At 43.9% G+C, this 13980-nt stretch overlaps 1 protein-coding gene across 1 annotated transcript in view; it reads right to left on the bottom strand.

Moving 5' to 3' along the window:
• Positions 1-3268: 3268 nt before the first annotated feature.
• Positions 3269-13980, bottom strand: part of LTF (lactotransferrin) — a gene marked incomplete at its 5' end in the record, with an annotated part of 29647 nt that continues 18935 nt past the window's right edge. The window contains 5 exons of the mRNA XM_079713475.1: positions 3269-3480; positions 4876-5065; positions 6184-6368; positions 8625-8692; positions 12827-12968. Coding sequence (XP_079569601.1) covers positions 3446-3480; positions 4876-5065; positions 6184-6368; positions 8625-8692; positions 12827-12968 — 620 coding nt within the window. The 3' untranslated portion in view covers positions 3269-3445. The remainder of the gene's footprint in view (positions 3481-4875; positions 5066-6183; positions 6369-8624; positions 8693-12826; positions 12969-13980) is intronic.

Genomic DNA, 13980 nt, shown 5'->3' with positions numbered 1-13980 from the left:
TCATTTTTATTACCAGTGCATATTCATCATATTAAAACAAGCAAAGAAGAGAAAAGTGAATTTTGAATGTCACACTAATAAGACACTATGGATTGTGGATTATTTTGTTATCAAATTAGATGCCAAAGCACTGTATTATGCAATGAAACTATAGTTGTGCTAAAAGAATACAATATGTGTTGACATTTCCAGGCTAAGCATTCATTGCACTATTCCAAACTCATAGGGGAAAAATGGTCAGGAAAATTACAAATTTTAAAGTGAAATATCTCATCACAACAGAATTTCTTCAAGGGACTTCCCTGGAGGTCCGGTGGTTAGAACTTGGCACTTTCACTGTCGTGGGCCTGGGTTCAATCTTTGGTGGGGGAACTGAGATCCCACAAGTTGTGCAGCACGGCACACACACAAAAAAAAATCTTCAAAACAAAAAATGAAATGAGGCTGCAAGCAAAGTAACTTTCTAAATAGCTCATTTGTTAGCCAAGCAAGAAAAGCCATTTAACTATGTTGAGTTAATGAAATCGTTTGATTGCAGCTGTAAACAAATGTGCCCAGAGAAAATTAACTTAAGACTTTAGCCTTTCACTGACAACTCTTGCTTAAAGAGCTGAAAACATTGGGACAATATCAATAGTCAACTAAGAAATAAGACAAATGATTTGGAGTGGCTTTCCTTGGCTTTTGATGAGTAAACAGGTTACAGATGCTGTTAACTATTGTCTATTTGAGGAATCAGTGGTGAGTTTGAAGTGAGTAAAGAATTAGCCTCCAGGAATAGTCCACATGGGATAACTACAGGCAAGAATATTTTCCAGAAAATTGAGGAAACACTAATTCAGTACAATCTGAAGTGGAATCTGCTGAAATGTATTACAATTGACGGTTGTTAAAATCTGTGTTGGGCAGAAAAAAAGCTTAGAGTAGGGACCGCGCAGAATGCAAGCTTTCCTTGAATACTGTAAGGAACTTGAGGTCTGAGGAAGTAAAAGCAGGGACACCAAACACAGCCCCACACTCAATTCAGTGTCAGGGTGAAAGAATGTGGGACCAAAGACCCCCCTCATTGATGCTACGGCCGCCTGACTTGCTTTGGGCCATGAAATGATGGAAATGATATGGCCTCTCCTAGAAGGAAGCTTTAAGAGTTTTTTTTGTGTTACCTCCATATATCTTTTATTTCCCCCTCTGTCTACAGGCCAGCGTGCCCCAGGCAGGGGCTGCTGGTTCAGCCTGGGTCTCAGAATAAAGAGATGAAAAACAGAGTCACTGATGACCCATGACAGGTATGAATGTGAGACAGAAACAAACCTTTGTTGTGTAAGACATTGACATAACTTAGCATGAGTTAATGGATACAGTGATGTTAGATTTTGAAATTTTTATTTCAGCCAGAAAAGGGGATTTCATGGGCCTTTAATTTCACCTAAGTATCTTATTTATACAAGAAGGTTTATATGGTTCAAATATTATGTTTTATCTTGCTGGTATTTTGACTAATATGGCTACACCATCAAATGCTCCCTCAGTAAACTTCTAGTTTACTAGTGAGGCTGGACTACATATCTGGGCCATAATTCAAAGTAGCAAAAAAGGGAGTTTTCATTCTAGGATTATGGGACCATAATTAACGTCCCGATCTTTCTTTCCTGACAGATTTCAGAGGCTTCTGCAGGCAGCAGCAGAACTGCCTATCTCATTTTTTTTTAACATCTTTATTGGAGTATAACTGCTTTACAGTGTTGTGTTAGTTTCTGCTGTATAACAAAGTGAATCAGCTATACGTATACATATATCCCCATATCCCCTCCCTCTTGCATCCTCTAGGTGGTCACAAAGCACTGAGGTGATCTCCCTGTGCTATGCCTGCCTATCTCATTGATACTGGTCAATGCTGGCCATTCTTGTCTGCTCTCTGCCTTTGAAAGGGAAGATTCACCCTGATTGACACAGGTTTGTCTGTTGAGTCCAATGAGCCATTGGAAATACTAAAAACAGGAAGATGATCCTTTCTCAGGGAAGAGTTACTAATCTAAGGTAGGACCCCAGTGGGCCCTGTTTACTGGTGGGGAGAGTCTGTGCATTAGCAGCTAAAACCCAGCCATTTGGTTCTCTCTTAATTCCCTTCCCTGGCATCAAGATAGTGGGTCAGAAACTCTGGAGAAGAAAACTATGGGGAACACACTTAAAGGACAAAGCATGGACCTTCAAAAAGGCAGAAAAAGGAAGGAGGAGCAGCAGCATGGAACCTGAGGAAACAGAACTTCAAGGAGCACATGTCCACAGGATCAGAGACAGTAAGGGGCTCAGGGAAAAGAGATGTGAACCCTACTAAGCTTGGCCATTTGGGAAGGTGGGGCTGTCCTATTCCAGAACCGCTTCAAGGGAGGGAACAGGTTAGAATCAAACTACAGTGGGGTGAAGAGAGAATGACCCAAACACCCACCTGACTTGCTGAAGTGAAGGCAGCCCTCTTAGACCACGCTTTAAAGAGCTTGGCTGAGAAAAGTGGGAATAAACTGGTGACCAGAGGTTAACCGGAGGTTGAGGGCCAATAAGGCCAAGGGATAGATGTACAGTTGTCCCCTGTACCTCGGTATTTGCAGGGATTGGTTCCAGGACACCCTGTGGATGCCAAAATCCGAGGATGCTCAAGTCCCTTACATAAAATGGTGTAGTATTTGCATATAACCTATGCATGTCGTCCCATATATTTTAAATCATCTCTGGACTACTTATAATACCTAATACAATGTAAATTGCAAATTCAAGTTTTGCTGTCTGGAACTTTCTGTGATTTGTTTTCAAATATTTTCAATCCTCAGTTGGTTGAATTCAAGGATGTGTAACCCATGGACATGGAGGGCCCACTGTGTTCCACATTTTCCTATGTCTATATTTGTACATTTACTATACCTGATGCTATTTACTTAAAATAGCAAATACTCATAAATCTTCTTAATACCCAGCTTCTTCCACTAATCCCTGATTCCTACTCTCTATTCCTTCCCCCGCCTTAGAAACACACAGACACATGCACATACACACACACAAACTATATGAGGGACCAACAGGTGCCCTTGAGGAAAAGAGTTGCTTGGCCTGACCTTAGACTCCAGACCATCAGGCACTAAGCCCAAAACTGCCAGAAAGAGTGGGAGTGGGACCAGGAATACAGGGAAGGAAAGGTTCCACTGGGCAGGTGTTTGGTCAGACACATGATTTCAGTATGAAATTCTAGAAAAGATGAATGGCACTTTATAGGGAATGAAAGTCAACATCATTTCTAATTTTATTTCTTGTTAAGATGATAGCAGGGATCTGTGAAAACTGATGGGCTTGGCAAAATCTGCCCTCAGGAAGGGAGAGGAAGGGAGAAGGATCAGGGCTGGAAGCAGGGAGAGGCTGAGGCCCCCGGGGAGGCGGGGCAGCTTCTTTTCTGGTTTCATCTGGTCAGGAAGGCGCAGGCTTCCAGAAGCGCTGTGGGACACAGCAAAGCAGGAGATTCAGAAACTGATTCCTTTTTTTTTTTTTGCATCAATACATCAATCAAAGAGGACACTAAAACAGACTTTCCTCTGCCCTTCTCCCACCACTGTAGGTCAAGGCTTGCCATCCCCACATTTCCCCACTGTCTGTCCTGCTAAGAGCTACAGGACCCAAGGGAGCACACAAAAACTCTGGTCCTTATCAAGCTGTGAGATTCCCTGCTCTGGCCTGAGTGACACAGCTGCCACCCACTTGTCTCCAGGTGAATCAGCTGTCACACTCTCAAGTTCACAAGGTATTGATGGTCCTCGAATTTGTTCTGGAATGTGAGCAATTGATCATCTTCATGCAAATCTGCTTGCAGTAATATCCACCTACTCATTCACTCATTCATCCATGAATCCCTCCTGAGCACTGGCTTTGTGTGAGCCTCTGTGTTATGTGCTGGGGATTCAACACAGACAGATAAGCCCTGCCCTCAAGGGGTGTACCATCTGAGCGGGCTGCTCACAAGAGTAGACCTGCAGCGCAATTTCTAAGTGTAGCCCTAGATCCACCTGCATCACAATTCCCTGAGATGTCCGTGGAAATAGCAGGGTTTCTCAACCTTGGCACTCTTGACATTTGGGGCTGGGGAACTCTTTGTTGCGAAGGCTGTTCTGTGTGTGTTCTGTTTAGTAGCATCCCTGCTTCTACCCACAGATGCCAGCAGCACCCCCTATATCATGAGAATTAAAAATACCTCCTGGCATTGCCAAATGCCTCAGGGGCAAAATCATCCCCGGTTGAGAACCACTGATATAGAGATTCTCAGCCCTTCCCCAACCCCTGGACCACCACACAACACCCACCAATGCCTCCAACTCCCCTGGTGAGGGACCAGGAATAGGAACCCAGATGACATCAGTGCACAGAGGAGGCAAAACTTGCCAAAACTCGAGAATCATTGCCTGGAGGCTTACAACACTCTGCTATGTCTTCTAAATGTTTTTAAAGGGTTAAATTATTGTCAATACATTTTCCTGGCTAAAAGGTTTTTTGAGAATTTGTGTTCTCTATGGTTAGTAGTTACGGTAACTGCCTAGAGACCAGAATTTGTCATTTGTCAATATATATGTATATATATGTATACCTTTGTGTGTATGTATATACATACATACATATATTTACAATCGCTATCAGCATTATAAAAATTTAGCATATTTCTACGGCTTTATTTTATTCTCTAACTCTTTCACCTCATCAATGAGAGTGTAATTTCCCAAAGTATAGAGACATTGTATTGCCTTAGCGTTTTTATACCGCTTCATCCCTAGAATGTTTGGCCCTCCAACATTGACCTTCACCTGCGGTGGTTTCCCAGTGATGCACCTATGTTCCACTTACGGGAGGTTGAGCATTTTTTCAGGTTAGCAATGGCCGTGACATACTCTGGTCCCAAATATTTTTCATATGTTGTTTTGCCTCCAAGTTTGGCCAGACACTCAGTGTTGTCATTGAACAGAAGGTTTTTGGTTTCAGACTGGAACAAGCAAAACTTGTCCGGGCAGTCTTTTCCATTTTTCCCAAACCGAGCCTGTGTCAAAAGGGCAGACAGTAAGAGAGCAGCGGAGGAAAACAGGAGAGGTTATGGATTCGGGGAGGCCAAGGGCATGTCTTCTGCACAGGATCAGCCACAGGAAAACCGTGGGGCAAAAGGAGCTAAGTTCTGGAATCACTCCACTGTCCTGGCTAAGTCTTCCCCTGCCCCATGTCCCCCTGCTCCACATCCCAGCCCAGTGCCCAGGCCCCTCACCACTTCTGATCTCACCTCCCTCCATCTTGCCTTTCTTTTTAATCTGTGGCCTCTTTCCTTAGAACTTCTTATGTGTGACTAGGTGACAGCTGAGGATTTTGAGATCCACCCCCAAAGTAATCACCTCTAGCATTCTAATAGGCCAGCTCTCCCAGAGAGGCAGACTGCATTGGAAATCCTCTCTGCCACGGACCCAGTCATTGCCTTGGGCAGGTCACTTAGCCTCCCTTGGCCATGGTCCCTCCTCCATGCCCAGGCCTCCCACGGAGGTGAGCTGCAAGAACCAAGCACCTGCATGGCAGCAGACCTCTTACCAGCACCCGTGAGTGTGCACAGTGGGGGGGGGTCCATAAATGCTAGTTATTGTGCCTATTTTTACATTTTAGGGCCGCTTTCTTTAACGCACATCTAGAAACATGCCATTTTAATACAGAGCTAGATGTCCTAATAGAGAATCCCAGACTTCAAGGAAATTATAGGATTTCCCTCAAACCACTTCACGTAGATAGCCTTAAATCTATACAAGTTCTGGGTTTGTTGTTTTTAGAGATTACAAATGCAGGGGCCCTGTCTAGAACATCCCCAGTCGGCCCAGGCTCTGGAAACATCAGCAGAGTAAATCACTCTCTACCTGGCTATGGGAGGAAGGCTCAGTCGCCTCCCTCATTTGCCTGAAGAACAACAGGAGGCTCAAGGAGAGAAAGCATCTCCCAGCCAGGCAGTGAGCACACGTCCAGGGCTATGAGACTCAGGGCAGCCCCCCAGCGTGGAGCAAATACTCTCATCACCAGCTTCAAGCAGAGGGACGGGACAGAAAGGCTGGGGATGGGTGGATTCCCTGAGCTCTGTGATTGCCCCACCTAACAGGAGCCCCTGCAGGAGGCCCTGGTGACCCATACCTGTTGGAGGAGCAGCACCTGTTCCACGTGTGCTGCCTTATCGCTCCGAGACACCACGGCATGATTTGGGGCCACAGCCAGGTAGCAGCTCTTAGCCTCTGTCACAGGCTTCCTGGTGCCATCAAGACACAGCAACCTAAAGTCCTCCCGATTCAATTTCCTAGCCCAGTCTGCAGTGTTCTCTCCTGGAGATATAAAGAAGGCAGCATCAACCACGGCTGCCACTCTGAGTTAAAGCATCCTTTCCAGGTAGCTGTGACCATCCACCGGCCTCTTGAAATGCACACACTGGTGTTGCAGTGAGGTGAAGGAGAGCAAATAAAGCTCCACAAGATACACAAACTTCAAACATATCAAGCATTAGTGCTATATCCTCATGATGGAGTATTACTCAGCAATAAAAAGGAGTCAAGTTCTGACACACGCTACGACGTGGATGAACCTTGAAAACATTACGCTAAGTAAAAGAAGCCAGTCACAAAAGATCACATATCGTAGCATTCCATTTATGTGAAATGTCCTGAATACGCAAATCTATGGAGACAGAAAGTGAATTGATGGTTGCCAGCTCTGGGGGAGTGGGGAAGGGACTGATAATAGGTGCAGGGTTTCTTTAAGGGGTTTTGTGAATGTTCTAGAATTGGATTCTGTTGGCAGCTGCACAACTTTGAATGTGCTGGAGATCACTGAATCCCATTGAATCTACACTCTGAATGGGTGGATTTTGGAGTATGTAAATTGTATCTCCATAAAGCTGTTACATTTCTTTAAAAGGAAACCCTCCATGTATGCCATATTTTCCAGTGAGTTCCAGAAAAAGAAGTGCTGGTTTGTGTTCAAGAAGAAATTGTTGGGGGCTTCCCTGGTGGCGCAGTGGTTGCGAGTCTGCCTGCCGATGCAGGGGACGCGGGTTCGTGCCCCGGTCTGGGAGGATCCCACATGCCGCGGAGCGGCTGGGCCCGTGAGCCATGGCCGCTGAGCCTGCGCGTCCGGAGCCTGTGCTCCGCAACGGGAGAGGCCACGGCAGTGAGAGGCCCGCGTACCGCAAAAAAAAAAAAAAAAAGAAGAAGAAATTGTTGGGACTTCCCTGGTGGTCCAGTGGGTAAGACTATCAGCTCCCAAGGCAGGGGGCCCGGGTTCGATCCCTGGTCGGGGAGCTAGATCCTGCATGCTGCAACGAATATCCCATGTGCTGCAACTAAGAACTGGCTCAGCCAAATAAATAAATTAAATAAATAAGTATTTTTAAAAAAAGAAGAAGAAGAAGAAGAAGAAATTGTTTCCTTTCATATTCCAATGCTCTTAGTGTAACCAGAGGAAGGATAGGAATGTCTATGGGTTTATCAAACATGCTTTCAGTCAATTCCGATAAAATACAGTTGTGAAATCCCAGAGAAGCTTAAAACTAAATTTGACACCCATCTGATCCCTGGAGATCACTTAGATTCATGGTTCCTGAATTCGAAATGTAATTGTACACAGGTATGCCTGTGTGTGTGCAAATGTAGCTTTCGTGGTCAGGTGGCTGCTTCTCTCCTTTTGCCCTGTCCCCTCAAGAAAAGACTTCCTGCATTCTCTTGGCTTTGTCCATTCGATACTGAGATCACCCCAGATTTACATGTCTGGCCTCAATCGCTCTCCCCGGGGACTTGGAGGAGTGGCTCTGGCCGTGGCTGTCACTGAAGGGAAGAGGCAGAAAGTGGAAGCAGCCCCTTTGAGGGGGGAAGTGGCAAGTCCTCTGCGGGGGGGTGGAAGGCTAAGTGCAGCGGGTAAGGAGAGAGGTGCGGTTTGGAAAGCAGCACACCGCTGGGAATCTTAAACTTGGTAATTAGTATTTTCACCAGAGGTCAGAAGAGAGAGTGACTATTCCTCTATTGGCTAGGGGATTTTACCTTCTGTCATCCGCATCTGCCTATGATTTTGTCCTCATTAACTCCCCAAGGAGTTTCCACACTGAGGGCTCACATGGGCTGAATGAAGGCTCCTACTTCCTTGTTTAAAAGGGGAAATTTAACCTGCATATGTCCAAATTTTTTTTTTCATGTATCATCCACATTCAGTTTCCGATAGGCTGAGACAGGAAGATGGTGTGCTTCTGTGGCTGACTAGACAAAGCCAGGGAGATAGTTGCCCCTGAGTATGGCTGGTGTGTGTGTGTGTGTGTGTGTGTGTGTGTGTGTGTGTGTGTGTGTGTGTGTGTGTGTGTGTGTGAGAGAGAGAGAGAGAGAGAGAGAGAGAGAGAGAGAGGAAATTTGGTTTCAAAATCAACGTGACACCTATAGATGTTACTATGTTGCATACTGAGGTAAAGTATTTTAGAATTAATTTGATCCAAGTCTGGAAAAGGTTATAATATTTCCCAATTGTAAATTTGAATAGTAATCTGTGTCATGATGGCAAAGATTCTTCTTTGAAGGGGAAAGGGAAACATCTTTACCTACCGTTAGTATTCTCCAAGACAGTGACATGTTTCACAAATGCAACATCCCCAGCGTCCTCAGCCAGGCACCTAAAACGTTTCAGAGAATAAAAACATTGCCAGGGCTTCCCTGGTGGCGCAGTGGTTGAGAATCTGCCTGCCAATGCAGGGGACACGGGTTCGAGCCCTGGTCTGGGAAGATCCCATGTGACGTGGAGCAACTAGGCCCGTGAGCCACAACTACTGAGCCTAAAGCCCGTGCTCCGCAGCAAGAGAAGCCACTGCAATGAGAAGCCCGTGCACCGCAACAAAGACCCAGCACAGCCAAAAAAAAAAAAAAAAAAAAAAAAATTGCCAGAGAAGAAAAACTATTAGAGTTTTCATAAATATTCATAATACACATTCTAAAAACTGAAACATGGAACTAAACATAGAAAACATAAAGACAAATATTTCCAGGAACTTAGAGTTTAAAATGGTAGATTGAAGATATATGGGTACCTTCCCTCCTTCTAAAATTCCAATAAAATGACATGAATGAGATTTTTTTTAAAGCCATAAATCTATGAGCCAGAGGAAGGCAAGAGGGAAAGAGAGAAGATAATAATGACAACGTTTGGAGGTAGAGATCAAATGGGTGAGCAGTAATTGACCCAAAAGAGCAAAGAAAGTTGTGACATAAGTTGGAAGTGGGGGGCGCCCAGGAGAAAGCTGATGTGCATGGCAGAACTCCAGAAAGACTCAACAATTATAAGTACTAGGCACCACTGAAAGTAGCTGAGAAGAGCAGGACTAGATAGGGCCTATATACATGCAGTGTAAATATATATGCCCAATCGATGAATTAAAAGAAGACCCACTAAAGAAATACCATTGTGAAGTTTCAGAACACTGGAGGGAGATTTAAAAATAATTTTTAGAACTATTTTTTATTTTATTTTTTAAATCAAAAACTTTTCACAAAAATAGTTTTCAAAGCATTTTACATTGGATGAAACACAAAACTCATTTTTTCCTAAAGAGTATTTTTCATTCATAGTTAAATCTCTCTAAATTTAGAGAGAAATATAAAACATATGTGTCTGATTTATTTACTCTTCACAAAATATTCTTTTTTTTTTTTTTTTTTTGTGATACGCGGGCCTCTCACTGTTGTGGCCTCTCCCGTTGCAGAGCACAGGCTCTGGACGCAAGGGCTCAGCGGCCATGGCTCACGGGCCTAGCCGCTTCACGGCATGTGGGATCTTCCCGGACCGGGGCACGAACCCATGTCCCCTGCATTGGCAGGCGGACTCTCAACCACTGCGCCACCAGGGAAGCCCAAAAAAATATTCTTTGTGTAGACCTGTTTGTCTAAGACACCTCATGAGCTTCCTAAAGCTTCTCTCTCAGAATTAGGAAGCCAAAAATAAATTGCTGAAAACTCAAAAAAAAAAAAAATTCTTTTCAAGAAGAAAAAATGTCATATACAAAGAATCAGGGATTGAAAAATAGTACCAGATTTCTCAACAGAAATTCTAGCTTTAGAAGACAATGTATTAATGCTTTTAAATTTCTGTATTTCCTCGATTTTCTGTCTATGTTACATTCTGCATAATTTTTTTTCACATATTTTCCACATCGCTACTTCTCTTTTTAGCTATGTTTAATCTGTTAAACTGGTCAATTATATAGCAAACTTCAATTGCTGTAATTTTTTTCCTTTCTAGAAGTTCTATTTATTCCTATTTAAAAATACTAACCTGTTTATTCTTCTGTTTTTTGCTTCTGGCAACTTTTCCCCTGTGTGTTTGTTTCACATTGTTATAATTACTTTTTACTGTGTCCTGCTCATTGTTACTGATAGAGTATTTCTGAGCAGTCTTTGAGGCTTAAACTGAAGATGCTGTCTTCCAGAGAGATTCCTAAAGGGACCTCTACTCTGGGTCCATTTTTTTAAAAATTATGAGTTGAGAATTTCTGGACCATCCTAGGGGACACAAGTTGGAGCTGCAAATCCATGCAAGAGCTGGCCCATGGTTTCAATTTTTCAGGGATGGCATGTATTTTCCTCCCTGTTTTCCTCAGCATCCAGGCAACCTGAAGCCTCCTAGGAGTGGGGTGGAAGTTACTTCTGGTTCACTCCTACCTTAAAGGTGTATGTAACCTCTGAGTTCAAGTTTGTCAGAATAGCTACTGTCAGGACAAAGTGTCTCCACCTAGGTCTCTGAATTCCTATTTCCCTTAGATTTTAGTCTAATAATCCCTTGTTACTTTATCAGTTATTCAGTGCTCTTAAGAACACGGGTGTGTGCGCACACGTGTGTGTGTGTGTGTGTGTGTGTACTTAACCCAACATTTTTGCTTGTTTGTAGTGGGACAGTTGGTCAAAACAGTTAATGCTCCCATTTCCCAGATATGGAAATCCTGTCAAAATTCCTAGGGAAATTGTTTTCCAGCCTGCACTTAGTTATCCAGCCAAACTATAAATCACTTCAAGAGTAGACTAAAGATGTTTTTAGACACGTAAATACTCAAAAAACAGAACTCCTATTCACCCTTTCTCAAGAACATGTGTTCTGTTGCAACAAAACCAAGAAAACTAAAAATGTGAGATCCAGGAAAGAGGTCATTTAAGAGGAAGTAAGACAATGAAAAATCCCAGAATGATGCTTAAGGGGAATCCCCAGACCATAGATATGTAGGGGGCCTCGAGAGGACCAATCCAGACTGGGGAGGAGGGTGGAGATCTTCAGGTGCAACATTCCCAGGTAAATGATGAATCTGGGACAACATCCAGTGTGTTTGTGCATGGATTGCTAGATTTGTGCTACTAGTAGAAGGTTTGGGGATGAATGAGTGATTTTTTAAAAGAAGTACAGAAAATTAAGCAAATTTTAAAAAGACACCTATCAACTCCAGAGTAAACAAAAACTCTGTTCAATAAGGGAAATATAATTTTACTATGTCACATATTTAATATGAGACTAATATTTACATATTCATAATAAAGCAAGCACTAAATATGTCATACTCTTGTTGGATACTAAAAGGAGGTGAAGTTTGTGGTTATGGGTGGAAGAAGCACAGGAGCAGTATGAGAGGCTAGATCTTCTTCTTTCATAATGGAAAGTCAGCAGAAAATAGCTGACATTTAAAAATCAAGAACCAGCAGTATATAAGGATGTTAGTTAGAAACATAGAGATAAATATGGTTCTGGTTCCAGCTTTCGATTTGAGCAAAAGACAAAGCATTTCCTTCTAGTATAAACAGGAATACTAAAGTGTAGGTGATTCCAGTGAAATAATACCTTACCATAGGTTTGAAAAAGAAAACCACATGGTTTTTTATCAGACATGTTGTCTATTCAATATTTCTGAGTAGAATCACATCACAACTCTTCCATTTGCAAAACTTTAGCCCCTTAAAGATATTTTTGTACATTCACGTAATTTTTTTTTATAAGTCACTCAGAGTATAGCAAAAGCTACTTTTATATCATGCCATCACTGGAGAGAAGGCTACTGAATTTACATTAAAAAATTCAAAGACCAGTTTGGGCAGTCATTCTCAGATACATGACACCACCTGGTGGTGAAATATATTCTTGGAGAATACAGAAAAACGGATGGGGGAGAACTCTGCCCTTCAAACCCCTAATTGTACCACTGAGAAGTAACATCTGGATTATAAAATGAAGACTGTGGAAAGATACTGTGATTTACTAAGTGTTTATAATTGGTGAATTCTGAAAACTTATTTTTTGGTTTATTTTTCACTAGTGGAGAATAACACTGCGCTATTTTGCCATTTCTAAGGCCAAAATCAAAGAGAAAAGTAAAACGTGAAACATAACAATGACCTAGGTAGGGGTAGAGGGTAGTGCCTGTGAGAAAGAGAATTCTTCCCCATAAACTGAATTGCAGAAAGGACTGATACCACAACCTCTCCCCATTTGACGCTGAGGATGAGGACATTGAGGCCCACTGAGGTTGACCTTGGCTCCAGGCCACAAGGGGGAGACCAGCAGAGCTGAGGTCAGACAGCCCCGGGGCCAGTCCCCACTCTTGGGGTGGTGGGTGCAATGGGAGGAGTCCTTCCCAGCCCGCCCATCAGCTGATCCCCAGGCTGCCCCTTGGCTCTGCTGTAATGGGCCACGTTGGGCCCCTTAGAAATGCAGTGCCAAGATGCTGGAGGATGAGGAGCAAGGCCCCGTCCTGGTGAAGCCTGCCCCCAGCACTCACCTGAAAGCCCCGTTGTAGCCATAGTACCTCTCCTTACTGTTGGGCACACACTTGTCCATGTTCCAGTCATCGCCAACACACAGTGCACAGAGACTGGAGCTCGGGTCAGCCCCAGGGGCACAGCTTTGATCAAAGAATTCATCTGCAGAGAAGAAGCACGAGGAGTCAGCTCTTCCTACCTGAGTCAAGATAAGCAGTCTTTACCTAACAGGTGATGTGGCTTGGTTTCCATTCATCATATTGACCACGGCAGATAGAACACAGTCATTATAACACACAGTAACATGTTACCACCAACCCGGGCCCCACCAAGGTTCAGAAAAACTTGAGGCTGTAGGTACTTGAGACAGGAAACCTGACTGGGGCTGGGGAAGAGAGTGTGTAATTGTTCAAAGGGTCCCATCATCACAGCCTCGAGCTGGGGACTCAGCTTGACGAACCTGATGGCCATCTCAGCAGAAGCTGCAAAATGTCCAGTCCAGGATCTGATTTCCCCTTTTCCTCAGTAATGGGAACCCTGCTTTTTACCTGGGCACCTGGTCCCTTAGAACAGAGAAAAGCCTTACTCTGTGGCTAGTGAGCCCCATGGCTAAGAATCGCCAGTGAAATATGAGCAGGAGTGTTGGGTGCCAGTGTCCTGACATCCTTAAAAGACAGTTGGCACATGTGTTTTGCCCCTTCTCCTTCCCTTCCTTCATTCTGCACATGGAATGCAGAAGTGGGGACTGGACCCCCAGATGTGACATGGGCCATGAGCGACCTTGAGCACAGAAGCCACATATGTTTCAGAAGAGCCAGATGTTTGAAACCTGGGCCCCTGACACCATGTAGTTGTCCTGCCAGCTCTGGACAATCCACCTCTGGACTTCACTCACGTGGGAGAGAAATAAACTTCTATTCACTTCTACTGGGGGTTTTCTGTCCTTGCAGCTGAACCTAATACGAACCAACCCACCATGTGATTTAACCCACATTAAGGAGTTAACATGGATTAATACGGATTAAAGAGAGAGGAAATAAAGGTGACAAGAAAGCCCTACCCCGACGAGCAAGTAGCACCCATTATCCAACTCGTGCAGCCCCTGCCACTGGAAGAGCCACGCCACGTGCCAAACTCGGGCTAGGGCTGGCAGGGTCCCACTTTGGTCCTGGCA

Source organism: Hyperoodon ampullatus (assembly GCF_949752795.1).
Source record: "Hyperoodon ampullatus genome assembly, chromosome: 10".
Lineage (NCBI taxonomy): Eukaryota > Metazoa > Chordata > Mammalia > Artiodactyla > Ziphiidae > Hyperoodon > Hyperoodon ampullatus.
This window is presented reverse-complemented; position numbering and strand designations above follow the sequence as displayed.